A 20,915-nucleotide genomic window follows, 5' to 3' on the forward strand; every position below is an offset into this window, starting at 1 on the left:
ATTGTTTTCTAAGAAGAAAACAATCATATCCGTTTAGTTTTGTATTCGGTTTGATGTCGTTGTATACAGCTATACCTGTCACTGCATGAGAGAGAGAGAGAGAGAGAGAGAGAGAGAGACTGGAAAGCATCTCGTTGACGCTAATGGTAAGTTCATTAGACTCCTATTCGTTACTTTATTATGCATTGTGGTTGAATAATTCCATAAAGTCTGTTTGACTAATAATAAAAAAAGATGGAATTATTTTCGAAATATTTTTGTTCATTTCTCTACTGAAATATAAGTGGAATCAACGGATGATCTTAAAACGACTATTTTCTCCGCATCTTATGTCATCAGACAACTTTCTAAAGACGAAACACTTCTGAATGGAATCTTCAGCCATGAAAGGATGTTCAGTCGTAAGTTTACTATCTGGTTGTATGATAAAAATAAAGCCACGAGATTTTTTTTTAAAAAAAGAAAGAATGCATTTATTTCTCATGTCATCTGCTACCATCAGAAAGAACAGCTTCTTATCTTTCGAGAAACTTTGCAAAAAAACAACAAAGTAAGGCTGGAACACGAGACTCTTGCAAGCCTCACTTACCTTAGCTGTCGGACGTCCGACGCCTCCGTCTCCTGAAAAGCGGTATTGCATGACGCCATCCTCCGTTCGCTGATTGGTAGGCTCTCCACCATGCCATTAATGCTTTGCCAGGTCTGCCGACAGATGGCGGTCTATTTAGGACACGCTAATGAAAGCAGGTAAGCATAGCGTCCCAGGTACAGTAGTACAGGTGAGCTTGGGCAGGGACTTGAGTAAGACGCAGGCAGCCAGAGAAACGCTGGACAGTTCCACTGCAAGGGGTTTAACGCAGTCCTGAATGTGTGGACTCCACGCCAGGAATACACCCGCTGGTCCGCAAATGGGGACTGAAGTTTAAGGGGGCTCAGATTTGTGACCTGCTACACGTTCTGTGGGACAGGTGTGCGGTACTCGAAGTGTCCGAAAAACTCCCATGTCGACGGGTACGGCAGTGCTCAACTGCGTCCCTCCGGACTCTTGTACGAACAGTGGATTACGTATCGCAGCGATGACCTCTGACATGGCGGATTTCCATGATGTGAGTATTCGTATTTGTGTCTTTGACGATGTGCGGTTAGTTTAAGATGTCGCCCGATGTTTTCTTTTGATTTGGTCGGTAATAAATCGTTGCGATTATGAGCAGCTGTGGACAGATACGAAGGTGTCTTTGCAGCCTCTGTAGACGAGAGTGTCTTTCGGAATGTCACCTTGAAAGCGTAATTAAACGGTGAAGTTAATGGTTTCTCGGTGACACATGAGCATCTCGTCTTAGATGGGTTGGTCCTTGAGTGATAATAGCAATAGTAGAGGAAGTTTTCTAGCAAGTGTTGATATGTTTGAAATGTGACGTTTATGTTATCTGAAAAGTGACAAATATAGACTCGTGGTATTATGCTTTTAAATAACAATTATTTTTAGTTCACTTTTTTTATCTTTTTTTTTTTAAAAAAAAAAAAACAACACTCGAAATAAACAATGGAAGGTTGTTTCAAGTACAGCAACTCGAGCAAATAAAAACGTGCGTGTGTGTAGGTCGATTGTTAAAAGTTTGAGGACAACAATGGCCAAACGATGACGTCAGCGCGAGTAAACAAAGCAATACACGTGAACTCGCTGTATAAATGAAAGTGACAAATTTATGTCAGTTTGGTTCTAACTGGATCTTGCACGATTTAGGTTTTGGCTTATATAATAATAATAATAATAATAATAAGTAGGCGATCAATGGAGAAGGTCGTGTAAATTTTGTACTATGTATTATCCACAATTATTAACGGGAACAAAAAGATGGCGGAAATATTATTCCAATCTAAAATTTATTTATGCATCATAGAATTAGAATTTTTTTTATCACTTGAGCACAACTTTTTTCTTTTTACAGATCGCATCTGCTTTTACTACTTGTTTTTCTCTCGAGGTACAAAAAATTACTATAATAACAATCTGCTAACCATACGAGACGTAATCTGATTATAATAAAGTGCCATTTTAGCGGATAATGTTTTTTTTTTTTTTAAATGGCAGCCGCCATCTTGAAATTTTATTTTTTAAATTTCAGTAGCTCCAGCTGCAACGTTATCCTTCGTTCTCAGCCACAGCACCGAGTCCCATGACGTTCAATCCATCTTCTCTTTATTCTAATACAATCCTTTACTTTGACCACTTGTCTTAGCATTTCTCTACTATTGGTTCGCTATCAGATGGACCACTTTTCACAGATGGTGCATCTTCTGCTCATTGGCCTGTAGCTTAGCTCGTCCATGACAACAGCATAACCTCTTGTGATGATTTTTTTACTAACCGCACATTGTTTGCGAATAACAGGATGTCATAAATTGTAATGAAATTGCCCATATGGACACCCGTTAACAGAAAATCCTTTTTGTACGGTGTGCATCCGTTAGAATAAGCCAAAGTTGTTTGAAGAGTACGAGACCTTGGGAGGAAATGCGGATGAAACGCTACGTTCGCTCCTCGATACGGAATTCTTCGATAGGATGCTTATGATTTGTCAAAAATATATTTATATGACTGAAATGTAGTTTTGTTATTTCTGCATGCCTCTGGCTTGAATATATGTTTGAGTTTACTACCGCTAATTATATAACTGGTTTAGATGGGGAAAGTAAACAGATGTTGGTATTATCAAAAGGAGAGATGTCGCAAAGCTTGTATCAGTTAAATATTTGTTTTGTGAAAATATTTGCTGATATATTTCGCAAAACGTAGCACTCAAATAATATTACAAATGTTTGAGATGAAAATGTGGCGGTCTGGCTGGCTGAGTGGTTAGCATATTCGTCCTCCAACCAACAAGCTGAGGGTTCGAATCCTGCTCTGGGCGTTGATGTCTGTGATTAACTTTAGTGGTGTTGGGGGGAGCCTCCGTAGCTCAGTCAGTATAGACGAAGCCCTTCGGTCGGAAAGACCTGGGTTCGATTTCCGTCAGTGACGTGACGAACCTTTATCTGGTCTCTTTCGACGGAAGGTGAGTTAACCGGTCTCAATACGGAGGTAGGGTTTTTTTTTCCCACCCGGAAAGTCGGGTTTTTCGTCCCCTCAGAACAGGAACCGGTTCTGTGAACACACATGGATTACAGTCATGAATACTTTGTTGTATAACGAAACCTGTGGAGCATTGATGACTATACATACGCACGTAATAACCGCAGTAATAAGTTTTATTAAGTAAATATGTCATCCTAAGTATCTTGGGACATCGTCAGTACAGTTAATTCAAACAATACTAGGAATAACATAGTTAGGGCGCATGCTTACAATGGAATCCCAATAGGCGTGCAGTAGCGTGTTATAAGAATTAAATTAAAATATATCTGGAGGAAAAAAATTCATTAAAATGAGATAACATATATAAATTATTGTACGCAATTTAGGATGACAATTTCCCACAGTTTAGAGATAGTAAGAACGTCATTACGGTTCAAACTGGGTTTGTGACGTAGGGCGTTCGTGTTTATATAAAGATCTGTGTAGAAGTTTGGTCTTTTTCCAATGGATCCTATGGTTTGGATTTTGAACTCCGTGTTGTGCGAAGTCAGTAATCGTGAACTACCCTGTAAAAAATCTCACTTGGAATGCTTTATGGGCAAGCCAACAAAATCACTTACGGTCCGAAACGACTGAAAGGGAAAATCAGTCAGGGAAGGGTGAAGATCATCGTGCCGGTTATTGGAGGCCTGAAGCGGCTAAAACGTTTCGTGCTTGATCGCGTGAGCAGAGTTTAAGGACCATGTAAAAATCAAATAGAAAAAAAAAAATCATTCTTTTTCCTCCGTACGAATGTGCTATTGGTTTACAAAATCTTTCGTTGGTGGGAGGCACATAAAGAGATTTTTATCTGATGCATCTCAACGTCCACGATCTATTTTAATTTATAAGATAAATCACGTACGATTACAACACACAATGCAGTTTCCATCCATTACACGTTATTACCCGGGGAATTCTTCAAAACAATCTGAAAGGGAAATAAAGCGAATTCTAAAAATAACGAGCCAACATTAAAAAAAAAAAAAAAAAAAAAAAAAATGAGTGGCTTCTTTACACATGACGACATATCACCTACTTAACCATGCACTCCGAGACTTTCTTGAAGTCAACTTAAAGCAATAAGAAAGAAATTAAGAGGCAACACTCAACCAGCGGCTAAGTAAAGCTTATTTCATGTAAAGCGAACCATGGACAACCTTTTCCTAGGTCGTCACGTGACAATGTAATTAAGGTTACGGCAAATAATCAGAATCGAGTAGTACTATTTATTTGAAGTATAACAACCTTAATAAAACCTCTTCCTACTATAAGAAGAAAGAAAAAAAAAATATTAAACTGTGCGCGCCGGTGCGTAAACGCTAAAAATAAGAACACAAACCACTTTAAGGATTCTACGAGTGATGGTGCTTAAAACTAAAGGAACATAAACTGTAAAAGTTGGTTCTAACAATAGTTTGCCGTCCCTTTTGCCTTAAGGGGGGACATTCTGTTTATCTTGATGTTTTAATCGGGAAGACTTCCGATAATAAAAAGCGAGTAATGTACGCGTCGTAAAATGGTTGATTAATTGGGGCCTAATTAATTCTCGGTTAATTGGTAGCGAGATAAAGATTTTAAACGTAAGAGAGTCCATTAAGATTTCAATAAGTGAGGCGTATCTCTTCGATGCGCTAAAGGGATAATGGTGGCATGGAAAGAAACTGTCGGTACTCAAGTGCTACAGCTATATTTAACGCTAATGGGTGACGGGGGTCGTTTTATGATGGACAAATGAAATCCACTTGGGAGAACGATCCTGGGATTATTTCACATAACAGCAGTGGAAGAAATCAGTTAAATTTAGGTTTTGCGTCTGCGCAGAAAATTCTTGATCACACGAAGTTCTGCAGTTTAACTGATCTTTTGATACATTTTTTCAGATGAGAAAGAATGGTCTTGATTATTTAAGAATGATGCTCCAATATGGTGCATCATCCAGTAACATTATTCCTCAATAAATATCACATATATCGAACTAGAAGCAAGATTTGTTTGTCAATTTAATGTACCTCTAACAGACCAAATTGCAATAAAATTTAACGCTTGTTGTTTGTCGCACAGTCATGGTGATACGAAAATAATTCGCAACAGTTCGGAGAAAAAATAAATACGTAATATTCGCATTAAGATGATTACAAAATTATCAGCAAGAAATAAAGAATGCTTGAGATAGAATTTTGATATACAAAGGGAAGGATAGACTCGAAGAAATCGGGAAGTGAACGAAGAAATTATCACACACCTTCGGGAAGTGAGAACACGTCTCAAGAAATGACATAAAATAATTTATGCCATCTTTTTTCGTGATTTGGTTTAATGTATTAAGGCTATTCAAAAAATGGCTAATTGGGGTGTAAAATTCTATCAGAAGTGATTCTAATTCATGTGTAAAACTACTTTTTTTATTATTATTTTGGTCATTAGCAGTAGCATTTTAATACTCCCTTTTAAGAAGTAACTTTCGTAATCGACATTGTCATAAATAAAACCATTCGCCACCCCCCCCCCATAAAAAAAGAGACGGGAATCACTTGAAACCTGTATGACTTATATCATGTAAAAATTATTAAAGAAAAAAAAATGGGAGCAAACACGCTTTGTCCAACGTGTAAATGGGTTTAAGTATCTTTTCTTACTTGACTTTTCTTACTAACTGCGGTACGACAGAGAGATTATAAGTTCCGATAGCATTCGTTAGACGTTAGTGATCTGTGTTAGCGTGACATGTGAGTGATCTTCTCTTCAGATAAGAGTCGTAAGCGGATACAAAAGTCTCTTCTTCCCCCCCCCCTCCCCAACTTTGTTCTAACCGACGTTGCCCCTCTACAGATGTACTTTCCCAGCAGATTTTTCTTGTTGCTATTTAGCTAATTGTATGATTATGTCAAGTCTTCTAACTCTTGTACAAGTTTACAACGTGTAAAAGGAGAATGGTTAAAATTGTTGAAATGTGCAAGGCTGAAATTACAGTTTGGTAGTTGTGTTAGTTATTCGATTGTGGACAGTGAACTCGCATTGTAAGCTATACGCGTTACAGTTAGTAGATGTATGTTGTGTATTCTTTTTCCATACGACACTTTGAGTAATAGATTTTTTTTTATTTCTTTAGACATAGGTCTAGATGCTAAGGGATTGGTCTAATTTGCTTTCGGAAAACTCAGTTACACTCGCATGAAACTGGCTAGCTCACTCGGACATCCCTAAACGTCGGGATTCGAACCTGGTATTTCCAAACCCTAAGTTGGGCATCCTCCTCCTAATTGCGCTAAGCAACTCGGTGAACTGACTCACTAAAACAGAAACACTTGTGATGCAGTAACATTATTTTCGTAATCTAAATGGCATAGCGTCACTGATCATATAACAATGTGTCTTGCACGGAGTGTGACGTCATTGCAACTGCACTTCAGTTTCCTTGACGTCATCATACGATCAACACATTCTACTCTATACGAAGTCCTTTTTCTTTAGTACCATAATTTGAAATAATCTTCAGTAAAAACTACCCTAATAAATGAGCAAGATCGGAACCATTCTACTGGGCATGATCACTTATGATTTTATGCATCTGTACGGATTTGAAATTGCATAGGCCTACTTGGGAGCAGCCCGCGTGGAGATGATAGATTCCTATTCTTAGGAATGTATCCGTGAATATTTGCGTTTTACCGTCACTAGATAGATGAAGATGTTTCCATGGCAACAATTTCCTCTTTTAATAATGAGGATTTGTTTAATTCAACTTACGTCACAAATATTGTCCAAGTTTTTTTTTTATTAAAAAAAAATTAGCTAGCTAAGAGGTGCGTTGCTCCTAAGACAGTGACATCTAGTGACGGAAAATTCAGTGATATATAATAACCATAAGGATTATTCTAATTACATTACGTTACTAGTTTAAAAAAAAATATGCGTATAAAGCAGAGAGGAAAGAAACATCTCAGAATAATAAAATAAAAATCATCACTGAATGACAATTTAATATACGTTACACTCGCGCGCTTTTTATTGTCCATTTTCCTGTCAGCGCTCTGAAATGCTTCACTGCTTAGATCTACGCAAGCGTCTAATAAACAAAGCAATTATTTTCCCCATTAAAACACTCCTAGGTAAAGAAAAAAAAAAATAAATAAACGTCTACTTCTTGAAAACCGAATTATCCAACAAGTAAACGATGCAACTTATTTATAAAGCATGACGTCAATAAACAAATCCGTGCTTTTAAATATCCCTTCAATCAGGGAACAAGTTTCTCGCGAGACGAGACCTGATATTCAAAATACCACTCAATAAAAACTTCCCACTCTATTCATAGCCGGTGATTCTTCCTCTTACACGTGTCAATGAAGAGAAGTTCCTGTACCTGAAAATACATTGTTTGCGTGGCAGTGAATATTAAGTGCCTATTTACCTGTTTTTTGGTATGAACTGCAGACATAATTGGCTCAAAAATATTTTCTTTATAGAAGTTCCTTCCAAGATTGCTCATGGGGAATATTTTAAATGATCCTTTGACGTTTTTAAACCGAATGTCTGCTCCGTCATACGGACAAACCGATTCTAGAAATACCTGATTGTGTCGTGTTTGTATCAACAGAATGTTAGAGCTGAGGGTTGGTAAGGGGAGATCGTCAGTTGGGTGATTTCAAAAATTTTGTCGACAGAAAAATCCAAACACAACCGCGATCACCTCTACTAAGCATCGGTCGTTCTATATATCAATTGTGATAACAATCATGGCTATAAAGGATAAATATAAATAATTTTAAATGTTTTATTTTAAAATTAAGAAGAATTTATCTATCTAAAATAAGACTAATCCAAATATAAAATACAATCTTATTTCTTTCTGATAATGTTAAAGTGTACATTGGATAATGATCATGCGACCGATGGAATTTTGGTTTTTACATTTTGTCGATAGGTGGCGCTCACTAAAACGGGAAGAAATGTACTGTAGATGATAAACGTAATGAGCATCTAAAACAAGCGAACTCGTTTTAATCATATAATAACTAAAACTCCACAAAATGTTCATCAGTGGAAGTATTAGAATGACAAGGTTTTGTTTAATCTATTAAAGAAGGTATAGTTGTAAAGGATGAAAAATCAATATCTATCTAATGTATCCGAATATGGTCTTGTTCTGCTTACGCACAATGTCCGGGTGATTTTGCGTAGCTCTCATTCAAGTCTGCCTGAAGCAATCATAACCGCTGGCATCACACTTACAGGTTATGCAGCCAGGAGTGTTAGTTTCACTGCATAACCTGCTTGTAGAATTACTGTTAAAAGAAGTATTGCATTTTACCTGCACTTCTGACTTAGAAGGTTACTAGGATGGAATGATACGGAGTTTTTTCAGAATCTAACGTCGCTAATGAAAGTTCTGCTTGTAGAAGACATTTTACCATAATTTTAAGTTGAACTGTCGTTTACAAGATTTGTTCTCGTGTCTAAATTCACCCTGCAATGTGCAGATAGTCGGCTGTTAGGTGGCAGAGAGAGATCAATTACGGGTAATAACCCTACCTGGTAGCGTGTGGGATCTACATACCCTCGGGCTATGTAAAGCGAGGAAAAGCATTCCCCTATTTAGGCCAAAGAAAAGTTAGCCAGTTGGCCAGCTAAATAGCCTCGAACTGGGTCAAGACGATATCTGATAGTGTAGGTTGGAACACTCGCATTAGCCCTTTTAGTGCTTCCTATAATTGTTTAACTAAACTGGACTCCAAGTACGGCCTCACGATTTCCTCTCCAACCTTGGTATAAATGCCTATAATAATCCCCCTCTTCCCCATACTGATGGGGGAAAGCAGGGGTGAGGGGAAATATTAGCAATGTATAATGAAAAAATTAAACATTACTGAAACGTTAACAACATATGGAAGACATGAAGAGAAATAAAAAGAAAATGAAAGAACGGGTTTAAGTATAGGGAAAAAAAGGGAAAGAAATGGAGTTGAAGGGGTGGGGGGGGTAAGAACTGATAATAAAATAATGAGGAAAGTGTACAAGTCGTTTGATGTATTTTAAACCAATATTCAGATGTTGAAGGGGGGGGGGGGGAGGAAGGGAAAGAAAGAAGATTATTGGAAGTTAGAAATGCATGGAAGGACCGAGTAGCTTGCGTAAAATGCTGGATTTGCTGTTAAATCAAATTAATTAAAATTATAAAATAAGAGTTAGTATTTTTATAGAATAAATAAGCTGAAACAGTTGAGTTTACTGAGATTTATGTAAAATGAAATTAGTTTTTTTTTTTTTTTCTTCCGATCATGTATTTTAAGCCAAGTGGCCTATTCCTTGATCTTTCATGATTAGTCATAATAATTTCATGATTAGTCGAATTTCATTATTTAATCGCCTTAATCCGAATATGAAGAGATGTTCCGGTCGCATGCTTTATACATCTCATTTAAAGCACTAGACGAAGGTTAGATTAGGTTATTTTGGATTTGTGGACAAAGCAACACGGGCTAAAAGACAAGTGTGTGTTATGGCTGTTAATTGTGGGTTTTTTATGGCCGGTTTGTCTGTTTTTTGAGGGGTTGAAAAGACTAGACGAAATCATTTTAGTTATCGCTAGAAATGTTAATAGTGAAGGTTGATCCTCTCGATCTTCAAAATGCTGACAGAGCAAGTAGGAAGAGGAAAATAAAGAAAAAAAAAAAAAAAAAAAAAAAGAATATCTCGGTGTCAGGCATTTTTTATGTGGTTCCCACCCATGAAAAGTTTTTCTAAACTTAGGGCACATTCTTACCGTGGTTGGGATAAAGATATTTTCTATATTTATTAATGCTTTATTATTTTTTTTTCTATTTTTTAAATATTTTTACACAGTCCCCTCTAGAGAAGACCAAATATGGAAGTTTTCAAGTCTTCAATGCGGGGGGGGGGGTCTCATACCAAGCAATGAGGTTCATTTCCCACTTAAAGATAATAACAAACAACGGTGGTGCCCAAGGCGAGATTCGAACCCGCGACATGTTGGTTGTAGAGAGGATATGCTAACCACTCGGCCAACCTGGCCACAAATTGAATTTTTTTATTGAGTTTTATGTATCTTATCTTCCTAAATTATCATTATGGCATTTGTTTTTAAATGCCTGTTTACTTTTCAGTAATGAGGAATACGTATTCTCCCCCCCCCCCCCACAGAACTGAAATAGCTTTCTCTCCAAGTCAATTGCAAAAATAGCATCGCCTATAGCACTGTCCGCTAGCATGTGCAGGTATCGGAGATGTTTGGACTTTACAAGTATGTAGTGACTTTCCGGAGATATAACCAAGGCGCTTTTCCCTTTCAAACCCAGTATGAAAAAAAAGGTAAGAGAAGAAAAAAAAAAAGAAAAAACCTCTACATCGATTTTATTTCCTCTTATTGTGAGTTCTAAGCTGTCAATGGTTATCTATTATGTCCCCAGCATCATAAAAGAAAATCTGGGTCCAGATAGGAACTTATCACAAGACTGCTTAGGCATGTTGCCAACATAACTAGATCGCCAGTGCTCAAGGGTTGCCTCATATATTACAGCAGAGAGGAAATGAACGAAAAAAAAAAAAAAACTTGATATGTACCCTTGTGAGTCCGGTTTTCTGAAAACCGCTGGAGCAAAAAAAAGAAGTTCTTAAAACACAAGACGTTGTACATACGTCTTTCTGAATTCTCTTGTCTTATTCAAAGACTTCTCCCCCCCCTCCCTTGATAAATCATATTTTACCCTTCCAGATAGCTACGCCCGTTTGCCCTATACAGGCGCTTGAAGACATACGGCTATAAATTAAGAAACAAAGCGTGAGGAGTGAAAGGTGCTCTGGATTATCCCCCTTTTAAATCTTAGCTCAAAAAGCCTTTCCTTCTACTCAACTACTTGTTCGACAACATCTGTAGGGCCTCTTAGTTATTGAGGGGCAAGAATCAAGCGTAAAGTAATTAAAACAGTTCTGATAAATGTATATTGTAGTGGTCACTAATATTTTGGATTCAGTGGTGGCAAATTGTTAGGGATATAGGTGGCGCTGATGACGTCATAATGGAAAAACCAACTCTAATACGAATCTGCAACTACAATAGTTAATAGTATACAATGAGTTTACGTAGAGATAAATTATGGTGATTTTATTAACGTAGTAAAACTCGTTATGAATTCAGCCCATCATTAGCAACGTTTCCATAAAAAGAATCTTAGCTTAGAGTTGGTAATATTAAACGAACGATGATTAAGCGTTGAAATGCAAAATGGTTGTACTGATAGCGGACTCCATTATATCAATAACTTTGTCCAGTAATTACCAAATAATTCTCCTGATGTTAATGATATGCACTGCGTGTATATGAAAGCGATTCACATTAATAAATTATACCTACATTCTATGGTCAGCCATTGGACACTTTTCATTAATTTTAATATTTCTATAACGCATTTCATTCTGCGTGATAAATAGAACCAGTGATAAATGAAGCTCGCGCATTAGTAAATCAAATAGGATAAACAAGGCACTTCGACCAAAGTGAATCTGATTGCAGTATGGATTCCCTTGTGGTGGTGGTGGCAGCTTACATTAAAATCAGAAACAGGCATTGATTAGTCAATTTATTAGATAAACAGTGTGTATAATAATATGTGTAACTCAGCCTTAGTCCAAGCATTATAAAGGTTGAAATAATGTCCAGCTTTATTTCTTAACTGTCAATTTAAAAACATCGTTGAATATATAACCTATTTGCATTCTTTTTCATTGCTATTAATTCAATATCTAATAAGCAATTTTAATTTTATTCCTAACTTATTGAGTACTTTCTTCCCCTACCTTTTTTTTTTTTTTGAAGTATTTTCCATTTATTATTTTTGAAATGTGATTAATCGACCGTGAGATGCGGTGATTGATTCATTCAATCCAATGCTCTTGGAGGGTAACGGATGGCAATGCTGTACCAATGAAGTTTAACTGAGGTTCGGCTGTTGCTGTTACCCCTTTGGGCGCTGGGATTCGAGAGTTTTGAGTTCGCTCTCTTAAGGTTTTTGCCTTAAGGGAAGCATTCGGTCTCCGGGGGAGGTGTTTTTCGGCACGGCCCGATGAGGGGCTTTGTCGGTGAATGATTTTCTTCCGAATTCCGAATTTGAGTGGTTCTGCTAGGTAGTGGGGGAGCCCGTCACTGAGTGGAATCAACGCTGAGATATGGACGGTCTTTCGCCCACTATGGAGTGGCCTAGAGATCGTCCGAATTTTTTTGAGTTCACCTTTACTTAAACAGTCGGTGATTAATACGCTTGGAGGGTAATGGGCGGCAATGCTGTAGCCAACGAAGTTCTAACTGAGGCTCGGCTATTGCTGTTACCCTCCTGCCATGATTAGAGCCTTAATAGCTCAATAACACCTTATCCCTACACTGTCCTCTACAGATAACGGGGAATATGAAAAGCATTCTTGCTTCGCCCTTTTAAGCCAATCCTTATAAGGATAAGGACATTTATCATTCTTATAGTTATAAGAATGATAAATGGAAAGTCTTGAAGGAAGTGAAGTGATGGGTTCGACACATAATTAACAGTGTTTTAATGATGAGAACTTTCCTACTTGAACAGTCGGAAAGTTATCCGAGAAGAAAAAAAAAAAAAGATTCATTTTTCCAGATCACCTTCTTGAAGACTTGAATGCATTGAAACTAGAAGCCAGCATAACTGAACAGGTTTTTTTTTTTTTTTTTTCCTCCTAGTGCTTCCCTTCCCCGTAGCACCTGTTAATTTTCAAGTTACTTCACAGTTTATTTTTAAACCACGGTATATCTTCTCTTCGTGTTTCTATTAGTTTAGTTATTAAACTTCTCCAGCCTCAGCCAGTAACAACAACAAAGTTTGTTTGTGTGTTTTCAGATTCAAACTGTGGTCAAAAGCCTCGTGAATTTAATTAGAATTATGATATGACACAACAATATTCGATCATATTATTGCTACTATGATAATATTCTCTCATTCCTGCCCTACTCCAAAACGTATGCCCACAAGAAAGCTCAATGCCACAAAAAAATAATCTTTTAGTCTGAATGAATATCGCACAACGCAAACGGAAGATCGTGTTGTGCGATATTTACTCAGAGGCTGGAGAGATCTAAGTTTGAATCACTGTAGGGCAATGGAAACATTTTTATAACACAATTTCGATTTGCATTTCCATAATATTCAAGTGTCCTTCATACCCACTTGTTTAAATGATAAGTCATCGCTATTAAAGTTTAGCTTTGCTTAACCCATATTATAGTAAAATATATTCAATTAAATTAATGTAAAAACAAACTATTAACATGTATTTGGCTTAAGTAATGTCCAATCTTTTACAGTAGACAGTATTTTTATGCTTATCTACCTTATAACCGCATCGAATGGAACATTGAACAATCTTTACGGTTACCAAGTAGGATTTTTCCCAAAATCAAATTTAAGTTTCCGTTATCTGTGGTAAAACCACTACGCTAATTAGAATCATTGGCCAGAAAAGTGCTCCTCAAAGTAGTTAATGAAGCAAATCATACACCACAAGAAGAATCATTTAACCAAATAATCATTGCTTAGGAGCTTAATGTTCTTTACTTTCAATTATCGTGGCCAGCGGGCATGAAATTACATGCAAAACTCACCCTTGTCACTACAGTCACGTGCCACCGAGCATTGTTGGTTTGCTGTTAAAGCTTTTTTGAACACGTGATGCAGGTCGATTGGCAGATAAACTCATTATGTAAATGGTATAACTCGAGGTATGGCGATGCACATGATTCCGTATTCTTGCTGCAGACAACTAGGGTGGTTCATAGGAAGTGTCGTGTAGAAGTGGAGATTTCAAACACTGTCTTAAGGATATTAATATATTCTATTATCGTAGTCCATGCTTTAATTGAAAATCGAACCAGCCGTAGATATTTGTGATGCATATCTACGGCTACTTATGCTTAACGAAATTATATTTCTATGTAGCCATGATGGGAAAGATTTAAAGAGAGGAAAAACAACCATCCAAAAATATTTGCCTTATATTCCAGTTTGCCGCTTATGAACAGACGCAGACTTTCCGCACGGTAATATTTATAAGATAGTTTGGCCTACGGGTATAGAATGTCTCGCAGAACGTGCTTGGCACAATATATAGTTTATTAGAGTGCATTCTTTTTCGTTTTCTAAAGGAGGTTTGAAGATAAAAAGTGGCCATAACTCTAATTAACGTAAGGATTAGAACGGTCATTTATTTCAATTTTGTTGTGTTCTTTCTTCGCACTGGAGGCCTCTTAAAAGTCTGCAGTTTTGTAACCCGCTACAATTGAATGCGGGTTGTCTCTCTCACACACACACACACACAATGTGATTCACGTGCCACCAACATCATGAAAATGAGCACAACAAAAGACCATCGCACACATCCTTATCTTTCTTCAGTTTTGTATCCTATTTAATAGAGAATGGGCAAATTGACCTTTGAGTAACCGCATTTTTTCGTTCGCCTGCTTTCTTTTGTTAATGGCTTAAGAATTCTCTCTCTCTCTGTCTTCTCTACTCGATTCTTCATTTATGTTGGGCAGATTTTTTTTTTTTTTTAAAGCCTATTCGCTCTGCATGGCTGTTTTATAAACCTCTGGGGGCATCATCGTGAGCGTTCTAGTTTTTACGGTTCGCTAACACAGTACTTCCCCTTGATTGGGGTTGTTGTGTCTCATTAGAGAGAGAGAGAGAGAGAGAGAGAATGCTTCATTCCTGGGTTTTCAGGTACATTTTCTTCGTTTTGGATGAATAAATAAAATTATTCCTAAAACGATTGTACTTTGACACTAATCTTCGAGATGTTTGAAGCAATTCCTATGCAGACATAAACAGGGCTAGTTGAAGATAAATCCTGCATTCGAGTGCTTGTTTACGCTGTTTCGTTCAGTCTCTGTTGCACTGAGGATTTGACAATAATTGTTGTCAAATCCCACCACTAAATTTCCAATTTCAAATTCCAGGTTAGTTCCCTTTGGTAGGTTACTAACTTGATTTATCGCCGTTAATTCATTTAGGAACATCAATAAAGGAACGAACAAAAAAAAATCTTCAGGAATTTCCGTTAGTTTTATCCTACACAAAATGATGCCATGAATTCCACTAATGATGGTACAGCTGAGCCATAGATACATCCTCTACTACATGACCTGACTCGGAGGTTATGTATATAATTAGACGATTGTCTGTCCTTCTTTATTTATAACTCTTGACTTCAATAGCTGTTTCTTTCGCATAATACTCTATATTAACCTATTACGCTCTCGAACGAGGAAAGGCTTAACAAATAATCCTGTTGCAAGAATTAAGCCGTGAGTTACGAGCTATACAAAAACGATGTCACATGGATCGAGGTGCATGGCGGTATAAGCTGGATGTGTGATCAAACAGGCAACAAAATGGGTAAACGGAAAAGATGTGGAAACAAGTTATCGGAAGATTCTCTTTGAGTGACGTAGAATCACTCTGTTAATATGAACTGAAGTTCAAGTTTTGTAAACCAAAGTAAAAAGTATAAATGATGAGATCTCAAGGTATTTGATCTCGTCTTCTGATTTTGGAGATTTTATTTCTATCAAAAGGTTCACGTTTAGTAAACATTATGGACAATTAATGTTCTTTGTTGCATAAAATTTCGGGTCAATATTATTCGAAATTATGGCAGAAGTGCTAAGACTATGAGGCTGCTGTGTTATGTGTGTAAATTGTGTGTGTGTTCTTCAAGCCAGTTTGTCTATTTATCGGGAGGAAAAAACCCTGTCAACATCCCCATATGAGACCGGTAAAGTCACCATCAGTTGAAAAGTCCCTTATAAAAATTCTTCGCATCCCATACGGATTCGAACATAATTCTTTCTATGTATACTAAGCTAAGGCACATAATCCTTATAAGGACTGGCTTAAAGGGGCGAAGCAAGAATGCTTTTCATCTTCCCCGTTGTTTGTAGAGGACAGCGTAAGGATAAGGTGTTATTGAGCTAAGCTCTGATCATGGCAGGAGGGTAACAGCAATAGCCGTGCCTCAGTTAGAACTTCATTGGCTACAGCATTGCCATCCATTACCCTCCAAGGATATTGGATTGAATGAATCAATCACCGCATCTCACAGTCGATTGATCCCAATTCACTAAGGCACATAGTTAATGCTCTGGGCTATTTTAATATTATGATACATTTTATTTTTGTGGGGTGACTGAATCTGCATTCAGATAACTTTAGTATTGATCTGAAATCATTTTACATCTTCGGTTGCTGTTTGTTTATTATTATCGAGAACGTTGCTAATTAAGTAATTATTATTTTAGAATGATCGTCATTTCTCCTGTTGTTCGAAATCAAGTTTGCATTCGTGATAACTACAATCATTCGTATATCAGGTGATCCACTCTGACAAATGTAGATCAACGTAATCAACTTACTGATCCATTTTGTGTTTGGAGAAATCATAAATTCATTTACAACACATAAAAGCAAAACTTGCGATGCGAAGATAATGACTTTTAAATTACGTGCACTTATTGGTTGTTTTCTAGGTTTTAAGAAGAAACTGCAAAAAAAAAAAAAAAAAAAACTGAATTTACTGAATCTTAAGTCAAATGGTTCGATTCAGTAAATTCAGTTTTTTTTTGTGAAGATATATTATTACATCGGTTATTTTCGAAGTAAGGGTTATTTTTATAGTCCGTTATTTTCATCATTTTCTTACGAATTATTACAAATTGTAAACTTTTGCCATGGCTAGTGAAATAGGTGCCGAATTTAAGACGTTCTGCTCCATTTGTTGAAGAAATTAATGTGCTATGCTCTACTTAAGAACAAGCAATATCTTCACTATTATATATTGGAAACTGGACTATTTGTCGAAGGAGGACATAACTTTTTTTTTTTTATATTTATAAACAGCTTTCTTCAAAATTTACTTTCAGAATACTAAAAAAGGTGGCCATAAAAATGAACTAAGGCATATTCGCATAACAAAAATTTGTCCGGTTTCTTTTTTGTAGAATATTGGCAAGTAGAATCCGCGATGGAATCAGTAACACATCAGTGAATTTTATGCATCGTTAAACCATTTAAAATGAAGGTATTCACAACCACAAATACCAATACAAAGTGCATGCTATTAGTGAAGAAATAAATAGGCTTGTAACAGAAATGGGGGGGGGGAGGAATCACAAACCCTACTTTCCTATACATCAGATCGCTTTGCATGAAAATAATGCAAATAAAGAACCTACCTACGGTGGATGCATCCTTAATCCATCTGAACATGTTAAGAACTTAAAAGTTCTTAACGTGTTCAGTTTCTAAGCTATAAATGATTCGCATTTCACTCCCGTTGTGCTACATAATACATCGAGGTATGGTTGCTCGGCATGGGCCACGATATCTCCGAAGAGACATCGGAATATGACTATTTAAACAATATATAGGATCCCATACGCGTGCATTCTAAACTGCTGCATATCTATCCCCAAGGCATGGATATTTTCAAATGATAATCCTGCTGAATATTTGACTTGAGTTCAGTAACCGGTTTGAAGTACACGATGACGAAATCAGACATTTTCACTGTCCACCCCAGTCCCCAAACCTCACATCTCAATTGAGAATACGTTGGATACATTCCAAGAGAATTAGACTAACTCCACTCCCCTCATTATCGAAGTCCCTAGGAGGCATTTATTGTTATAGGATGACTTGAATGGGCATTAATCCTCCGGTTACATCCCCGGAGGATTAATGAATTATGGCTGTCAATTCTGTGTATGTGTGTGTGTATACTTCGGGTCGGTTTGTCTGTTTTGCAGGAAAGATATTTCCGCTTCCGTATGAAATCGGCTAACATACTGCAAAGTTTAAAGGCAAAGGAAAATGCAAGTTAAATACTGCAGATGCAATAATGTAAACTGGGTTGAACCTTAGTTCTTACGGTTAAAATACAATTAGAACATCAGCAATAAACTGCAGCCAAAATACTTTTATCGGTATTAAGTGGAAAGTCTACTCAAGAGGGTAGTTATCCGTAATCGTGTCCAAAGATAGGCTAACTGCATTGAAGTTTGTGAAACATTCAAACGTCTATTACCTAGTTTTAAGAACTGTTGTATGGTCATGAATTAATAGTCTAAGCTTGGCTTAATATGGGTTTACATGATACATCGCTGCATTGCAAATCCTTTTAGAAAATTACACAAAAGTTTGTTGCAAAAAATATTCGAACCATAAAATTTGATAACAGTAATTTGTTACTGTGACATTGACAGATAAGGATATCACCGTATTATATGATGATAATTATAAGTATTACGAACAATACTAACCGGTTCCCAACAACCAATGACGTCATAGTTGACTTTTTTATTTTTTTAGTATTGACTCCAACATTTAATTTCGAATCCTCTTATCGTACTGATAAGACAGCTTAAGAATTCCTTTTATATTAAGTACACCTTACGTTAGTAGAACGTATACGGCGCAATATTAGCATTCGGTAGGTTTATCTTCTATAAAATGTTACCTCTTCATGCATACAACCCAACTGCACGCTCTGATAACTAGCCTTAATAATAACGATGCTTCTGTGAATAGGGAGAGAGGAGTGTAATTCCCTCAACTACGTTTTATTGGGGACAGACAAACAGCGTGGGACATTGTGGGAATGTCTTCAGGTGACTTTCACCATTGCAGGCCACTCTCTCTCATTTTCTCACCATTTCCAGCCTCTTTTACCATTTTCATTTCTTGTTAGTAATAAATGTACTTATTGTTACATTAAAGGCTTGCAACCTGGACTTCGGAATAAAACGCCTTTAGCTTATGACGTCTGATATATAATGCTGATTTTTAAGATCACTGTTATTTTAAATGAGTTTTTTGACAGAATAGGATTCATTCAAACTTCTGAAATGCTATTCTGGGGAGGGAAAAAAAAAAAAAAAACGATTTTATGCTTTCATACATTGGTCTCTCAGAACCTGATTTTGGATGCATGACCAAGCTATTATTGAATTATCATTTTTTTTTAAAACATTGAACAAAATATATGTAGGTAATGCAATTCGCCGTTGAAAGAGTCTTAATAAAATTTTAATCTTTATTCCTTTTTTTAACACCGACATAATATCTCAACGAAGACTCAACAAATTATGAAGTGGCCAACTGATTTACGAAAATAATTGTTCCAATCAGAATTAGCTATTTTGGTGTGTGAAAATCATTTTAATATATATCACTTTCATGAAAAATAAAAATTAATGTATTAATAATTTCTTTTAATTCTTAATAAAAAAAAAACAATTAGAAAATATTTGATATAAGTTTCAGTAAATTTATCAGATACTAAAAGTTTATATATAAAATTTAAGAAAACAAACTATTTTAAAAAGGAAATAAATGTATTCATATTGATTTGATTGGGTGTTTAGCCAATAAACTCAAGTTGTTTCTATGATAATTCACTATAGGTTTAACAACCTTTTTTGTTGGTGGTATTATCATAGAAAGTTTTAGTTGCTTGGCTAAAATGTTTACCGTGGATGGACAGAAATAAACATTCTCACATTAAATCTGAAGCACCATAGGTTGTACTCTTTAGGAAGTATATAAGAAGGCAAGCTGCTCCAAAGGATAGGACGAATGAAGAGAAAGAAAAATTTGATCTGCAAATTTGGATTTAAACCATGAAGTTATATAGTTCATGGTTTAATACATTCTGAAGTGTTTAGGGAGGAGTCATTGACCTCTTCTAAGGAATAGGGATCGTGGAAATATTGCAGAAAAAGTAAGAATCAGGCACGGAGCTTCTGTGTGAAACAGTGTGGATTGAACTCGTGTATGTGAGAGAGAGAGAGAGAGAGAGAGATTGGTCATTAATCAACCTAATTTGATCTCTTCTGTACTAACAGGAAAGAAATATGCATCTGATAGTTCCTCTATTTACAAGGAAGATCTTTGAGAATATAAAGAAAATTACAAAATGAATGAAAGGATAAAAAAACTGCGTTTGCACTGAAGTCGATCCTGATATAGGCGGCTTAAGAAATTGTACTTTTGTCATAATGGCCTGATTTAAGTGATGACCTCTCTGTCTCTTTCTTTCTCTCTCTCCTTTCATCTGGCACCAGCGGTAACTAGAGAACATACTTGTAACTCGCTACTAGCCATGCATTGTATATTCGGTGAAAAGCCAACAGAAAGGGACTCCCATTGTACGATGCCTGAGAAGAGCTAAGACACACACAATGTTATGGTTTAACCTAAAAACGCTTCATCCTTAAGGATCTATTCTGAGGAAACTTTCCGTACTTGAAATGTCTTATTTTTAGCAATACTATTACGTGAACCAAGGAAATGAGGCTGCGCACCTCTTAACAGGGTGCTTTATGGGCCGATGCACCCAAGAAACAAACTCGGTAAGTAATCACGTTCCAGGATTTCCGATTTATCGTCGGTCGGTGAACGGAATGACAGCCTCACTTTCCGTATATGATGAAAACGCCAAGTTTTCTTTCAAGTCATAACCTTACAATGAAATTCTCTTTAAAAATACAAGCGCTTAGTAACCATAACTGTCGACAGAGGTAGGTATTTAGTAACAATTGTCAACAACAATAGGCGCTTAGTAACAATAATTGTCCTCATTGTTAGTCGTCGCTTAGCAACATTAATTGTTAACAATCATGCAATCTACAAAAATAGTAATAATTACAGTAATAACGAATTTATTCGACAGCAACTCAATAAAATCTTAATCTGTAACGAAAATT

General features: G+C 36.5%; 1 protein-coding gene across 1 annotated transcript in view; it reads left to right on the forward strand.

Annotated features, from left to right (window-relative positions):
- The first annotated feature begins 996 nt into the window (after nucleotides 1–996).
- LOC150094416 (uncharacterized) overlaps nucleotides 997–20,915 on the forward strand; it is a 46,980-nt gene continuing 27,061 nt past the window's right edge. Inside the window, exon 1 of the mRNA XM_090412468.1 lies at nucleotides 997–1,106. Within this exon, the coding sequence (XP_090268594.1) occupies nucleotides 1,002–1,106 (105 nt within the window). The 5' untranslated portion in view covers nucleotides 997–1,001. The remainder of the gene's footprint in view (nucleotides 1,107–20,915) is intronic.

This window comes from Typopeltis vanoorti, chromosome 22 (assembly GCF_054136105.1).
Source record: "Typopeltis vanoorti isolate ZY-2024b chromosome 22, IOZ_Tvanoo_1.0, whole genome shotgun sequence".
NCBI lineage: Eukaryota > Metazoa > Arthropoda > Arachnida > Uropygi > Thelyphonidae > Typopeltis > Typopeltis vanoorti.